Source organism: Podarcis filfolensis (genome assembly GCF_964270895.1).
Source record: "Podarcis filfolensis genome assembly, chromosome: 1".
Taxonomy (NCBI): Eukaryota; Metazoa; Chordata; class Lepidosauria; order Squamata; family Lacertidae; genus Podarcis; species Podarcis filfolensis.
Genome location: NC_139604.1, coordinates 11,038,515 through 11,055,239, shown reverse-complemented (window position 1 = coordinate 11,055,239; position 16,725 = coordinate 11,038,515). Strand labels below are relative to the sequence as shown.

At 43.6% G+C, this 16,725-nt stretch overlaps 1 protein-coding gene across 3 annotated transcripts in view; it reads right to left on the bottom strand.

The window, feature by feature from the left end:
- COQ10B (coenzyme Q10B) overlaps nucleotides 1–4,987 on the bottom strand; it is a 376,006-nt gene extending 371,019 nt beyond the window's left edge. For 2 of the 3 annotated variants that reach the window (XR_014538769.1, XR_014538770.1), the window contains exon 1: nucleotides 4,714–4,874. Coding sequence is in view for 1 of the 3 variants with exons in the window: in XM_083573035.1 (XP_083429161.1) it covers nucleotides 4,714–4,790 (77 nt within the window). In the remaining 2 variants the exon portion in view is untranslated. Of the gene's footprint in view, nucleotides 1–4,713 lie in introns of all 3 variants that reach the window. The other variant, XM_083573035.1, reaches the window with a different exon arrangement.
- Between the last annotated feature and the right edge of the window lie 11,738 nt (nucleotides 4,988–16,725).

Below are 16,725 nucleotides of genomic sequence, written 5' to 3'. Positions count from 1 at the left end.
CACAAGCTTCTGAGAAAATCAGGAAAAGTAGGACGCCTTTTTCTGATCTCAAAACCCCTCAGTGTTGTGTCCAGAACAAAAACATTAGTGCAGATATTTTAATATATGCACTCAAGCATGTGCTAATAACTCTTTTTATGTTGGGATTTCAATTAAGAAATCTTCTACTTAGCTTGATGGCAAAATAACCACTTTCTTTAGCAGGACCAATTATTTTTACTTGCAAACTAAACACTGAAGCTTCTATTGTGTGCAGGATTTTTCCTTTTCATTTTGATCTAGCAAACTCTGCCCAGATCTTTGATATTTCACTTAACTGCTAACAATATTCTTTGGGAAACAACACTGGATGCAAAATTAATAAGAACATTAGGCTTCAGCACTGGTTTCAATGGAAACAGCTTTCCCCGCTTAGAGCAAGGAACTGCAAATAAAGAAACTGAGAGATCACTTTGAGCTCTCAGAGGTTTTACATTATGTCACTTATGATGTCAGGTGTGGGGTAAGTGGATGTGGTTGGGGGAAAACAGCCTTATGGGTCAAACTGGGATCCCTGACAGATAAAGCTTGGTCTGCAGACCAGAGGTCTCTCAGCCCTACTATTTTATTATTTATTAAATTTCTATACCACCCTTCATTAGAAGATCAATGTTCACATATGTAAAGTTATGAGTTGAGATTTCAAAGTGTGTATGTTTTTTTGGGGGGGGATAATTTAGCTTAGTGGCTGGGAATCCTCTATTTATCAAGGGAAAGCTGTGAAGCTTTTCACAGTACTGTATGTCCTCATCAAAACCTCAAATGTATAGCTTCAGCTATAAAACTAGATTAGAATTACAACATTAGAATTGAACAGGCACAAGGATGAGAAGTTAGAAATGAATTTGGCCTTTCCCAGCTGATCTCCTTGATCAAAAAAGTAATCTATGAATCACAGAACTCAAATTATCTATGTTTCAAAGTGCTGGTTTTTATTCTTCTTCTGCCTTGGGTCTCTGAACAAAGACAAGTATTGCATGCACCAAAATGAATAGAAATGGGAGACAGGCACTGCAGGGGAACCTTAGAGACAATAGCTAGCGTACTGTTGTACCAGTTTCAAAGGAATACTTTTTGTGGGCAACACTGAAAGCACTACTATACAGACTGTTGTAGTTATATAACATTTTTTGAAGGGCAACTAATTTTAACTTCTTAAATATGTATGTTAAGCAATGCCACAACTACAGGGGGGATAGCCGAGGGTTTTGCCCTGGGTGAAGCCTCCAGAGGACTCCCAACCTGTGTGTGTACGCAAATGCACGTGTGGGGGGGGGTGCCAAACTGGGTCTTTAACCCAGGTGAAATAAAGTTTAGTTTCCCCCTGTGTTTACTGTAGCAACAGGCACATTCTTTCAAAGTACCGTATTTTTCGCACCATAACACGCACCAGACCATAATATGCACATAGTTTTTAGAGGAGGAAAACAAGAAAAAAAATATTCTAAATGAAACAGTGGATGTATGATTTTTGTGGTTCATGCTGTGGCCACAGACATGTGATCTGACGGTGAGTTTGGGGTAGCCCAATGCAAAAATCCTGAGGATCCATGTGGATCCATGCTTTGGAACCATGTTTTTGCACCACTGCGGCCCCAGGCAACAGTGGGTGCATGATTTTTTTGGTGCAAGATGTAGCCATGGACATGCTATGTGATCTGATGGTGAATTTGGGGTGACCCAGTGCAAAAATCCTGAGGATCCATGTGGATCCGTGCTTTGTAACCACGTTTTAAGTGGGGAGGGAAGGAAAAGCACTCAAGGGACAAGGAACACGCGTGGGGTGGGTGGAGAAGGATGCTGTTAATAATGCAGAAGAGGGGTATAAGGGGAGAAGGCTCCTCTCCTCTCCCGCTTTGCTCCTTTAAAAGCTCTGCTTCTCTCCCTCCTCCCTGGCTCGCTGAAAAACTTTGCTGCTATTTAGCCAGCTGAGTGGGGAGGAGAGAGGGACAGAGAGCCTGCTTGCGAAAAAATTTAATCAGCAGACCATAGAATAAAAACCTTGCAGTTAGAGAGATTGTCAGTATCAACCAGATGTTACTAGACTCCAAATCTCAACATGCCCAATCAGGAATGCTGAGAGTTGTAGTCCAACAACACCTGGGAACCCCAAGGTTGAACAACACCAAATTAGAAGATACAACGATTAATTGACAGTTATTATTTGACAGATGCAATGATTAATTGGGGAGGTGGGTTCTGGCTAGTGATGCAGAGTGGGTAATTTCCAGTGGGGGGAATATTTCATCATTTTGTTAGCAACAATAAATGGATGCCAGTTACAAGTAATTATTAGGCAATTTTAGTAGCTGCAGGGTTTTTAACTTTCTTTACTAAGTACAACAAACATGCTAAATTAGTTCACTCAAGGGCATCAGAAAATTTTCTGATGCATATAATTCAATGCAACTTTACCCTAATTTGCATAGGGTGTTACAGGTAGGTAGCCGTGTTGGTCTGCCGTAGTCAAAACAAAATAATTTTTTTCCTTCCAGTAGTACCTTAGAGACCAACTAAGTTTGTTATTGGTATGAGCTTTCGTGTGGTATGTGAAGAAGTGTGCATGCACACGAAAGCTCATACCAATAACAAACATAGTTGGTCTCAAAGGTACTACTGGAAGGAAATTTTTTATTTTGTTTTGCATAGGGTGCTTTGCATCAGAAAATTTTCATAGGAAAAGTTACTCTAATTTGCAGAATACAATTCTCAAAAACACAACAACAACAACAACAACAACAACAAGCAAAAAACCAACCCACATCACTGGTTCTATTATAAAGACATCAAGAATCTATTTTCCAAGTTGAATATCTGTGTGTGGGGCATGGAAACGGGCAGGGTCTCTACTATCAGTAGTTACATTTTACCCTTGCCAAAAAACCCAGGGATTTGGAACATCCAAAGGGTGGAAAGGGCCAAGGGCTGTACAATCATGCAGCACATGGCAGCTCATAGCAGTGCAAAGGCATTAGGTTCTTAGTGGAATCTGGGAGTTGGAAAGGAATAAAGGCAGGCGAAAGTAAGCAGAAATGTGCTAAGACGATGAACAATCTCTGATGTTCACCATCCAAGCTCAGACAACAGGTACCAAAGAGCAAAGGGTCTTTGCAGGAGGAAAAGACTATCCTTTCACCTCTGAAAGGCAAAAGGGCTCAGTTTACAGTGCATGCATTGTATTGTTTCTTTACATAACAATGTTTTTTGTTAGCAGCTTTGGATACTAATGGGGAAAACGAAGGAAAACATTAAGGATGGGAGGCTGCAATCCTGTATTTGCTTACCCAAGTCTCAAGCTCAATGGGACTTAACTGCACTGTAAATAAAAGCCATAGGACAACATATCCTTTTCTTGCACTGTTTTTTTGTAGTCAGCAACGTTTTGCAAACAAGATGCCGCAGAAACACTCCAGACAAGCGTAACAGGCAAAGCGCTTCCGAGAATTGTCTACTAATGTTAATGAACTCCAGGCGGGTAGACAGGAGAGTCTCATAGTGAAAGTATTTCACTATTACATCCCCCTGCCCCTTAATATAAGAAGTTACAACAACAATGCACATTTAATTCCATATAATATATAGATGTTTAACAGGTGTGGGGGGGGGCTCTTTTAAAGAGAAATATTTCCACTTTGCTGCCTTCATTTCGTTGGGCATATTAAAGGCGACTTCCTACAACTCATCTTGCTTCTCTGGGCTTTTTGTTTCGTTTTGTTTTCTTGTGACCAGCTTTGTCCTGTGGTTTCTCTTCCATGGCAGAGGGCCAAGTTAGACAGCATCTTAAAAAGCAGAGACATCACCTTGCCAGCAAAGGTCCGTATAGTTAAAGCTATGGTTTTCCCAGTAGTGATGTATGGAAGTGAGAGCTGGACCATAAAGAAGACCATAAAGAATTGATGCTTTTGAATTATGGTGCTGGAGGAGACTCTTGAGAGTCCCATGGACTGCAAGAAGATCAAACCTACCCATTCTTAAGGAAATCAGCCCTGAGTGCTCACTGGAAGGACAGACCCTGAAGCTGAGGCTCCAACACTTTGGCCACCTCATGAGAAGGGAAGACCCCCTGGAAAAGAGCCTGATGTTGGGAAAGATGGAGGGCACAAGGAGAAGGGGACGACAGAGGACGAGATGGTTGGACAGTGTTCTCGAAGCTACCAGCATGAGTTTGACTAAACTGCAGGAGGCAGTGGAAGACAGGAGTGCCTGGCGTGCTCTGGTCCATGGGGTCACGAAGAGTCGGACACGACTAAACAACAACAACAAGAGGAGGAGGTGGAGGTGGAGGAGCGGGGGGGGGACCCAATTCTCCAGGTACCCAAGCCTTGGCCCCTTTCCACCCCTCCCCACAGCACAACCCGGCAGGGAGAGCGCGAAAGCAAGCGCGAACGCCACCTGTTGAACTTCTGCCTGTCACGCTGAGGGAAGAAGAGGCGGGGAAAGGGGAAACCAGAGCAAGCCTCACAAGGGCAGGGAGCCACCCTCAGAGCCGGTGGTGGGGTGACGTGACCTCCCTCGCCTGCCTGAAAAAGCTCCCCGGAGAGGCCGGGCTGCGAAGGGTGAAGCTCCCCGCACCCGTCGCCTCCCCACAGCCGGCCTTTCCTGGGTCTGAGGAAACTATTTCTACCCCCCTCAGAGAGCGGTGGGCGGGGCTTCTCACGACCCCGCCTTTCATACCTGAGAGCGGCTCTCCGCGGAGTCAAGGCCAGCCGCGCGGCGAGCGCCTTCCCAACGGCCCGGCCGCTCCGCGCCATAGTCGACCCTCCGCCGCCGCCGCCGCTTAGGTCTCCCTCACGGCCCCCATCCCAACCCTTCCTCCCCTCCCTCCCGGCGGCTTGTCAACTCCTGGGCCCCGCCTTTTGCCCCGCCCCTCTCGTAGGCCGGACCAATCGGCCCCGAGCGGCCCCCAGCTCTCAGCCAGTCAGCGGAGCGCTCGCCACGCGCTGCCCTCCTCCCTCTCTTGACGCGCCCCTTCTCCTTCGCGGACGCCTCACCCCGCCCACCCTCTTCCTCCCACCCCCGCCTCCCCAAGGCACGTGATTTGCCGAGCTCGCGCAAGGCCGTCGACAGGTTCGCGGGGCCGCGCGCGGTCACAAGGCCTTTTGCAGCCGGGCGGGCGCTTGGGTTACATAAGCGCCTTTTAAGCCCGTGGAAAGTTAAAATTAGCAGCCGATTGGTTGGCGGGGGTGCCTGTCACTTCGCTCTGTTGTTCCGCGGCGCCGCGCGAAACCGCCAGTCCTAGTTGGGTGTGGGAAGACGTCGGACCTCTTTTCCCTCCCTCTGCCAAAAATGTCCTCTCTCTTTCTTATATATTACATGAAATATAATAACATATATTATTATAAAATGTATTATATATTATATACGGTATATTTAACCGTCCCCTGTATGTTTATAGGGGTGGAGAGATAAAATATACATGTACACATAAGAGACACACACAAACGGGAAATGGAGATATTATCTATCTCCCCTCTCCCATAAATAAACAGGCAAAAGTTCGTATTCAAGTTGTATGGCTTGTCCTTGCTCTCAGTTTTCCCAACACAACAATCTGAAGTTTCAGATTCAGGCACTGCTCATGGCATCTCTTGGCCCCCAATCAATAAACTAGTAAACCCTCCCAACTTCTAAATGTCCCTATTTTCCAGGGACAGTCCTGGAATTACAGAAGTTGTCCCGGTTTCTGATTTGTTCCACTTTTCCTTAGGACGTCCCTATTTTGATCAGAGAAATGTCGGGGTGTATGGAGTTATGCGATCCCCCGCCCCAGCCAAGGAGATAAGTCACTATACAGCCTTTAGAAGTCATCTGAAGGCAGCCCTGTACAGTGGTACCTCGGGTTAAGAACTTAATTCGTTCTGGAGGGCCGTTCTTAACCTGAAACTGTTCTTAACCTGAAGCACCATTTTAGCTAATGGGGCCTCCTGCAGCCATGACACGATTTCTGTTCTCATCCTGAAGCAAAGTTCTTAACCCAAGGTACTATTTCTGGGTTAGCGGAGTCTGTAACCTGAAGCGTCTGTAACCTGAGGTACCACTGTATAGGGACACTTTTAAAAAAAATGTTTAATGTTTTATTATGTTTTCGTGTATGTTGGAAGCCGCCCACTGTGGATGGGGCAACCCAATCAGTTGGGCCGAATATAATTATACTTATAATGAAACAGGACGTCTCTACATCGGAGAGAAAAGCTGGGAGGGTATGGACTAGACCAGGCACCCCCAAACTCGGCCCTCCAGATGTTTTGGGACTACAACTCCCATCATCCCTAGCTAACATGACCAGTGGTCAGGGATGATGGGAATTGTAGTCCCGAAACATCTGGAGGGACGAGTCTGGGGATGCCTGGACTAGACATTTGCCTGGGTGGGGTATGTGTGTGTTGAACCCAGGCCTTGGTTCCTACCAAACCTAACATTGCATGAGTTTGCCAGGGGCAGCCACATTTTGCCTTTTCAGAGGAGTAAAGCAAGCCGTTTCATAGAATCACAGAATCCACAGAGGTTGAAGGGACCCTGAGGGTCATCTAGTTCAACCCCCTGCAATGCAGGACTCGCCGTCACCAGCAAAGGTAAGTGCTGGCATCTGCACCCCCAGTCATGCGTGTTCCCTCCCAGTTCCATCACAGCCAGGGCCCCCAAACAGCTGCATCTCTCCTGCCCAGGGAAATGGCTCCTGACCCCTGCCCAGCACCATCCCCTATCCCCATATGCCCTCTGCTTGCAGAGCCCAGGGACCCGAGTTCTGATCCTGCGCCACGATGGCTGGCTGGCCTATAACTACAACTGTCAGCAAGTGAAGCTGGTCCTACTGAAAATGTGAAAAATGCAAAAACAAAGAAATAACATTATTTATTAAATTTGTACACTGTACTGCCCTTCACCTGGGTTGTTTGCACATACAGTAAACCCGCAATGTAAGTGCGAGTTATGTTCTAGGGATCACATCTAAAGCCAAAAGCACATATAGGCTTAAAAGTCTTCCCCCCCCCGCATATGCCTGTTCCTTTTCTGGCCCGTATTTATTTTTCCAAAAGTTTGCCAAGCACGTAAAGCTCAGTGTGCAGAAGCTAAATGCACATAAGTTGCGGGCTTATCAAATGTTCTGCACATGACAAGAGGAATGGCAGTGCAAGAATGGGGAATAGAAGAAACAGCTTCTTACCCTTACAATTTGCTCTTAACTCCTATCCTTCTGTAAAACTGGTAACTTAAAAGCCCAGGCTCACAAAAGAAGCAAGGTCTTACTTAACAATATGTTAATGAAAGAGGAAAAAAACAACGGGGTCCCTTCAAGGGTTCAGCTTCTTAAGGAAGCCTGGACCTTCGGAGAGAGTGTACCTTTTAAGGCTCAAACCGGTCGAAAAATGAACATAGACCAGACCAGCAATGTGGCTATATTAAAGCTGTTGCAACAGGGTGCTCCCCCCACACGCAGGAGAGGACGACGACCCAGGACAAAGGTGTGCAAGCCCTTATATAGACTTTGAAATTGCCCACCCTGTAGTTCCAAGCACGCCCTATTCATATCTTAAATGTGCCCTTAAGACAGGATTTGTGAGAGACAATGGGGAGATTTCCTATTTCCTTTGACCTTGCAGAGAAATATTTGAGGTTCTTTTGGGGAGATAGAAAATGGTTTCAGGACTTTTCTGTGGGTTTCAGACATGTGGTTTACATATTTGTATGTATTTGCTTGGTAAATTTGTGAACATCTATTATATATATATAAGACCTTAAAAGTCTTGTAACAAGACCTATTATATCAAAGGCAGTAGGAATACGGTAACTACTCAACCCTGCCTGTTTCAGGCACAGAGGATTCTAAATGAATTATCTGCTGTTCAGGATCACACTCTTCATCCCCCAAGCAAAGTCTGATTCAGTCACATTTCTTGCCTCAACATACTTTGCTGAAGGGAAACAAAATCAGGATGGGGCTATACTATAGAACTAATAGAATAATTAACAGCACACTGTAAATAATGAAACTCGCTGAGATGGGTGTAAGTCTGTTTCAATAGCCTTAGGCAGAACTAAGCCATTATGGTGAAAACTTCAGCCTGCTGTATCTGCTTTTCTAAGTTTCAAGGAGAAATCCTGACTCCAGTTGACCTTCAGGTAATTCAGGACTGACAAATCTCCCACCCTAAGCAAAGGAAAGAACATTTACCATTTTTAAAGGAAGAGTTCTGCAACATCCGTTTCAAAAAGTTTCCGCTAGGCAGAGGCTAATCTTCCAGATATTTGTTCTATGTTTAGAAATGAGAGTGGCTAATTTAGGCCCTGCATTAATTAGATTCTTATTTCACAAGCAGGAGCACTTAGGAAAGTGTGGGATGCAGTCCTGTATGATTCCCCCCCCCCTTTGGGGAATATATTATCATCAACAGGCATTAGAACCAAATTCTGCAAATTTCTGGGATTAGTATATTTAGCTGTCCCCCCTTCCCTGGCAAACATCAGAAGAGACTACATTCAAAACAATGTAAATGTTTATTATAAAAATAATTATTTATATAAACAACAAACATTTGTTCAAATATCTAGAATACAGTTAAGATCCTTTTGGGTGGTAAGTCAACTAACTCATACACATAATGTACCTACTGAAATAAAGTCTTATTGATTTAAATGGGCCTGCTCTGAATTTTAAAAGCATTGAATGTCGCTTTTTATTTTTAGACTGCTTTCACAACTGTATATTGCTAAATATATATATACATATATATTTAGATGAGTCAATAAAAAATGTCAGTTCCTAAAACTGTAATGCTAATGGACACAGATGTATTTTCCCACTCTATGTATTAATCATTATCCTTTTAGTGTAAAGTAGAGCTGCAGTTTTCATGAGGATTTTTTTTAAAATGTCAGCAAAGAAGGTTTATATCTGTCATCGTCTGTCTTAACACACCACACTCCCAAGGAATGAATGAAATACATGCTAATAATAATGCAAATATAACCAAAAGCTATATATCTTTTTTCAAAAGCCTCTTGCAAATTTGAATTCTAAACCTAATAATTTATCTTGTCATACAGATACATTTTGTTTTGCCATTTATATCCAGATTTTAGAAAAGTTCATCCAAAAGCTCTCCAGAAAACTTAGTTGTCAAATATTCATGCAATAGCCAGCTCATTTTGGTATGGGTTTTAATTTATGTGTTACCAAAAGATTATTATTGGTGATTAAATCTGACACAAGTACCAAAACACGTTAACTTTTAAGGCCTTGGTATAACGTTGTAAAACTTAAAAACTCCATGCACTGTTATCTAGAAATAGACACCTCAAGATTTGATGTTTGCACTAAACTGAAGTTGATGCCCGCTTCCAAACCTGCCCATTGCCAATGTTTACTGTTAGGTTACTGTATTCTGAAAGAACAGTATTATTCCGAAAGCAAATTTAAAACTTTACTAAATTCACACTTTACTAAATTCACACTGAGCTACCATTAAATCCTTGCTTGATACAACTTTGGAGTCACTTATCAATATTTTTATTAAAATATCCTACTGACTTCAGAGGAGTAAATTAAGCAAACTAAGTTTAATATACTAATTTCAGGGTTTGTTTCTCATCAGAGAATTGGTTTTCCTATTTTAGTTCTCAACAGTAGATGATGCAAACATGTTGGCTATGATGTAAACAAATGTAAACCTAGTTCTGTGTTCTCAGACACCCAACAAAACCAAACTGCTTTTGAAACTGAAAGGTGTTTCAAAAGCGGTATGTGATATGGTGTGACAGTCAGCTGATTAAAGGGAAAGGAAGAGTAGATTTCACTGAGCTGACTCAAGCCTTCTACATGAATCTCGGCAGCTCTATAAATTCCAGTCCCTGCTTCAGCATTTTTACATGCAAGACTGCACAATAAATATTGTCGCCAGGTAGTATAGTCTGATTTTAAGCTATTTTTAAGAATGCAGAACCGTTTTTAAATGACAGAAGAGAGTAACATGAAGTAACAGATTTTAAGAACTTGAGATCTCTCGCAGTCTCACTAGCTGCGAGCACCTGGAAGCCTGCAGCAAAGGCAAAATACAAGGCATATTCAAAACTGCATATTTAATCAATGGTATCTTACTTCTGCAGTAAAAGGCAGCATGTTTCAGATAATACACAGAATTGAAAAACCAGTGGAAATGACACTAAAAACAGTGAATTCATTAGTAAGAGAATGTCAGAAAGGCAAATAGTCACTCAATGCTCTTATAAGAATGCAATTTTTAAAATCTTGACTTTTTCTTCTTCAAAAAATATCATCGTAGCCTTCTATAGCATCCTTGCTATTAGCAACAGCATAAAATTCACTACTGAACAAAGAAATCATCTCTTTGGATGGCTGAAACTGGTTGCAGCAAATCTTATTTCTGTGCATGTAAGCTCTGATCCTTAGAATATTTTCTAACAGGCTGTCCTGCGGCCTGTTCTTCAGCTTGTGCTTTATCAGATTCATTTGTGAAACTGTACACTCCACGGCTGCACTGCTGAAGGGCAGAGTGAGAAGTGCAAGGGCAAATAATCCTAGCTCAACAAAATCTTTATCTCCCACCTCATCTGTATGTTTTACAACCTCTACCCAGAACTGTTCTATCTGGCTATCTTCTGTGTTTGTCCAAGAAACTGTATCCAGATTCCTCCACTGTTGCTCCAATTGCAAGTGATCCCCTCTGTACAATGACAAAAACGACAAAGCTGAAAATGCAGGTCTTAGGGGACTCAGAACAACTGAAGGATTTAGAGCGGTGAGCGATTCAAGATGATCCACATTTGGGGGCAGCCGAAGCTTTATTTGGTTTGCAAGCTCAAAAACACAATCCCGGCACGTCGTTTGTATGGCGCCTCTAATTTGGCAAGAGATTTTGGCTTCTGATAATTCCGAAAGGAACACTTTCCCAAGATTAACTTCGGAGAGGGCCAGGTAGTTTTGCTTGCTTCTAATTTCATAGTTCATTATGGATGACCATGTTGGAAAGGCAGAAGGCTTCACGACTCTCTGTAACAGAGTCTTGTAGAACATCACTAACTCAGTAATCAGTTTAACTGGATTAGCAGTTTCCAAAAGAAATAACTTACTGAGCCTGTTTGCTTCCTGGACAAGAGGCTGCAGAAAAACCAGGTAAAGTCTGTTAAGAGGCTCAGAGTACATTTGATAGAGCAGCTCAGCACTGTAGTCCTTTTCAGTGTCTTTTACAGACTGAAAATGCAACTTCAGAGTATCATACAGGCTAAGTATTCTATTAATGCAGGGGCTAATAGACAGCCATCGCGCGTCGGTAACTTGCAGCACCTTCAGGGCAACCTCTCCAACGTTGATTGCAGCATACAGTTCAGCGTACCGTTTCTGGTGAAACGTGCTTTGAGAAAACCACAAGTAGGTCTGCGCAACCATATATTCTAGGTTCAGGGGAAGCACATCGATAGCTCTCGATAAGCACAGATAAATGGAGTGGCATGTGCACTTAATAAAAACACCGCAAGGATTGAGTTCATAAAACATTTTGAGCAGCGAATTTTTATGACCACATATACTTGCGCTGAGCCCATCGGCACCAATCCCAACACACCTCTTTATGTTGAGCTTATTTTCGTTTAGGAATGATAAGAGGGCCTCTGTGATTAGATCAGTGTCACTGAAAGTAATTAACCCTACAAAGGAGGATACAATGCATTTCAGCTTGTTGCTGAAGTATCGCACCATCAAGCAAAGTTGCTTCTGCGAAGATGCGGCGTCAGAACTTTCGTCAATGATTAAGGAGTAGTGTCCGTTGCCGATATCCTGAAGCAGCTCTTTGTGGACTGTAGGACCTATGATATCTCTTATAATTGTAGAGCACTTTGTCCTATGAAGGCTTATGTCTTTCTCAGCCATTCCACCAATAATACATCCCAGGTGATCAACAGTAAAAATGCTCATATGGCAAGCTATGTGTGTGGCTAATTTCAGAGCACACACATTTATGGAATCATTCATTTCCATATGCTTGAATTCATCGAATGTGTCTGGTTTGGCTCCAAATGACATTTCTTTTTCAAGTTGCAATGAATGCCGCTTTTCAAACTCATAGGAGTGTTTATCCACATTCATTGAAGGCTGTGAGAGCAACGCAACGTGCTTCTTATGCTTCTTAGTTTTACTGTGCGACACAAGATCGCTGTGGTGAGCTCTGATTTCACACATGCAGTATCTGCATGCTGCTTTTGACTCATCTCCTGGTACCCTCCGAACCCAGTCTTTTAATCCAGCTTCTCTTTCCCAGTCTCTGCAATACCTTTTACCGTACTTTTCCCACTTTCCAATCTGCTTGCGAGCCATCACGGTAACGTGCTCACCAGCACTCTCTGAAAACAAAGCAGAAAACATTTTTTTAAATGAAGTTTTAAAGCAAGTTTATTTTTTAAAAATTGCCCCTATGGAAAAAAACACAGTAAAGATTGGCTTTTGCTATAACCTTCCCACAAGCAAAGGTGGTAGATTTGGTTTCCTAAAGCAGTCAAGTAATGACTGCCAAGTTCTGAATTCTGAAGGAGCATCTTCCCCCCCCATCGTTCTGCCCGGACACTGAGGTCCAGCACCGAGGGCCTTCTGGCGGTTCCCTCGCTGCAAGAAGCCAAGTTACAGGGAACCAGGCAGTAGCACCTGCCCTGTGGAATGCCCCCCCCCCACCAGATGTCAAAGAGAAAAATAACTACCAAACTTTTAGAAGACATCTGAAGGCAGCCCTGTTTAGGGAAGCTTTTAATGTTTAATAGGTTATTGTATTTTAGTGTTTTGTTGGAAGCCACCCAGAGTGGCTGGGGAAACCCAGCCGGATGGGTGGGGTATAAATAATAAATTATTATTATTTATTATTATTATTATTATTATTAGGTGCCATCCCCACTCTCTGCCAAGTGGTACCAAGATTCCAGGGGTATTCCAGGTGCTCACCCAGGGTCTGTGCTCATTTGAAGAATTGACGATGAAGTGGAGACAGTTGTAGCTTTAAGAAATATGATTTATTCACATATTTACACCTGAATTTGGATGGAGGGCGTCTAGATCTTACACTACGGTCATCTCCAGCAGGACTTGTTGCCCACAGCAGTGCAGCACTGGATTCCCAGCCAGCCTTCAGCCAACCTGCCCAAGATGGAGCTCAGTCTCCCCCACTTCTCCTTCCCAGCACACCTTGATAAAAACTCTCTTTTCCTGTCACCTCTCTCACCACCCCATCACCTTGGCAACGTCTGTCTGCTCAAGATTCCTCTTAGATGGGCCATCAACGCCTTTGGTCATGTGCCTCTATCCCAGGTGAGGCCCTGGCTTGGAAAGGAAGCTTAGCCTGTATTTTCCCACTGGTCTGAATTCCTCCCCCCCCCCAATCCAGAACAATATTTATCCATTGTTACGGAAAGGGGGGGGGCATGTCTTCTTCACCTTCTTCTTCGCTACAATATATCAATTTATTTCCAATTGTCAATGTCAAAAGGGACTAAAATTTATAAAATTCATAGAAAATCAACGTGCCAATTTGCTCAATTTCTCTAGGACTCCATCACACCTCCCCTGTCCTCCATAATCCCTCAAGCAAGGTGTCAAGACCCTAATCCTGTCAAATCACTCTGCCAAGCCTTTCCTCCGGGCAATGCCAGGTGGCAGACTATGCATACATGGACCATTGTCTTCTCATCACCGGCACTCAGGATGTGCTTATCTGTGCATATCTCCAGCTCTGCATATTCCCCCCTCCCTCCTCCATATGTTAATCCGGTGTAACCCAACCTCTCCTTAATGTATTCATGATGTAATCTGTGTAACCCAACCTTTCCTTAATGTATTCATGATGTAACTGGGATGTGTTTTGCACTGTATTCTGGGACATGGGGGGAGTTTCAAAAGTTCATGTCACCCCTTTCTCGCTGTTCAATCTTGCCTTGAACCTGTTGCGCAATAAACTTGGATCTTCTGCAATTTGCTCCTGTCCGGCTGAGCTCATTTTCTTCCGCAGGGACCCACGGACTTAGTCCGATGAGCTGGGTGGCAGAGTAGCCCCGCACCCAGATTTTAGCCGTAACAGTTGGCGCCCAACGTGGGGCATGCGGTTCTCCCGCGTTGCTGACCGGGGGCCCCGAAATCTTCAGCCGGCACCGGGCCATTTTGCCTGGGAAGATCCTTTGGACCCTCGGCCATCCTCTGGGCGGTAATCAAAAGCCCCAGGAGTTCAGCCGGGGAGCAAAGAGGGATCCAGCCGGCTTATTCATCGATCCCGGGATCATCATAGGAGACACGTGAGTATAAGGAAAAGGAAAAAACCCAGTGCACTGGTGGGAAGGGGGTGGAATCTCCTGGCAACTGAATTCTCTGCCCTCCTCTCTATCGCTCCTTCTCGCCTGTCTCTTGGTCCAATTGGTGAGAGAGACCGTGGACTGCTGCTCGACCCAAAAGGGGGGTTCTGAGCTCTATCTCTTTCTCCTCTCAAACCCTCCAGTCAGCCGCACCAATTGAGAGTCCGAAAGTAAGACGGAGAGACCCGGCTTGGAAAGACAGCCGACTCTCTGCAACGGGCATCTCAGTTGAAAGCAAGGGGCTGGAGTTCTTCTTCCGAACTTCCCGAGCGCCCTTACGGAGGGGGCAGGAAGGGGTCTTGCTTTCTGTCTCAATCCCAGCCGCACTGGTCGGTGCCACGTAACACGTGTATCGTGCGTGAGCCCGCTTCCAAAAGCAAGGGGGATTTTCGGTTCAAAACTCTATCCAGGGATCACCCAATCTGGCACCGCACGGCGCGGGCGTCCAGTAGGGCCCCTTTTCCTGAGATTGTAACGATAGGTAGGAGGTTGCCAGGAGGGATAGCTCAAGAGGAATTGGGCGGGATTTGGCAGAGTGGAAAGGAAAACCCCAGGAAATAGATAAGTAAGGAAGGAAGAAAATAAGTGAGAAAGGAAGAAATAAGGAATTAGGTAGAAGAGCTCTCTAAAAGGAAACCCTGTTAGGAAGTTGCCAAGCAACAAGGAAAAGGAAAACCCTAAATAGCCCCCTGTACAAGTTACCCAAATCCTAATCAACCTCTCTCTTTCTCCCTTCTCTATCCCAGACACCCCCCCAAAACAGAAAAACAAAAAAAAGCAACAACAGCAATGCATGCATATATAAAGGGGTACCCAGTCAACCAAGCGTTGTGAGCCCTGCCAGTTTGATTAACTGGTGGTGTGTTTGAAGAGGCAAGGAAGCTCATAAAACCATGTGGGACCTTCCTACTAATTTCACTTAATGAAGCCAAAGGAAGCGGCCCAACTCCTTGCGATAACCAACTAAAGAATGAGAATATATATGTTTACATGTTGTCTGTTATGTGTGTTGTCTGTTAATACATATATGAGAATATGTATGTTTACATGTTGTCTGTTATGTGTGTTGTCTGTTCCTTCTGTCTCTGACAGACTGCCTTTCTTAAGTGTGCATAGTTTAAACTACAAGCTTGCTTCAAAATTTAAATCTAGGGAAGCCATGCTGGACCTTATCAATCTTAAAACAGAAAAAAACAAAAACAAAATGAGAATGAAGGGTGCAAATGTTTGTTATTTGAGAGAGGCTCCAAAGAGTCTTCCTCCGAGTAGCTTAAGTGAGGGTATGATTTTAAGCTGATGGTAGATAATGTTATGTTGAGTTTGTGATTCTACATCCGTGTTCCAGTCTTTTTTCCAGTATTTTGAAATGTGCTGTGAAGAAACTAATGTTTCTGCTGCAAAAGCCTAGTTGAGCACAATTGCTCTCTCTAGCTAAAATGCAGCGTATGTATTTCACTAAGCATATGCCTATGAAAGTATGGTGTTCCTTCTAAGAAAATATGTGAGTCCAGTTTTAACTTTGATTTGGTTGGACAGAAGAGTTATTGTAAGGCTCCTGATATCAGTCTCTATAAGACTTCCTGGCCTCTTTTCTCAGAAAATGCCCCCCCCCCGTTTCATTCTGTCTCTTTCAGTTTTTTGTTTTTTCCTCCCTTCTTACTTCTGTGCCAGGTAAATTTACTCCCGAGTAAGCTTCCTTTAAGGGAAACTGCAAAGAGGGGGGAGCAATCTTTCCTAAGGTACCCTGCATCTCACTTTCCTATGTGTAGTTATTACAAATAATAGTAGTAGTAATAATAATAATAATCTAAATTAGGCTTACTATTCCTCTGCAAGTTCAGGAAAAATTGTTCACTTTTGTATTCCCGTTAAATCAAATCTATGGCTGTTTTAATTATGCTTAATAAAAGATCCTCTCCCTATCTATCTTCCTTAGTACATGATAGGAGCATTGATTGTGCTCTCTTCCCCAGTAGTGCCTGTGTACATAAGTATGTGTGTGTCTCTTTGGTAGTACAAATCTTGCTGTGAAATCTTGCTGTGAATCCTATATTTTGGAGGGTTGGACTAGATGACCCCAGGGTCCCTTTCAACTCTCCCAATTTGTGGCTGTGTGGAAGGACATGTGTCCGCAAGCATTGGAGGGTAATTCTTAAATTCTGGTGTGGTGATGGAGTTGAAATTCAGCCTAGCTTTGCTCTTTAGTTTTAAAAGGTGAGAGGTGAAGCTGTGATGTTTTGAAGCACAACTGGTAATATCAAGCATTTGAGTGATTACAGTGTTTATCATTTTGTCTACTATTTAAAAATCAGACTTCAAAATCAATTCAAAGTTTAAGCACATACA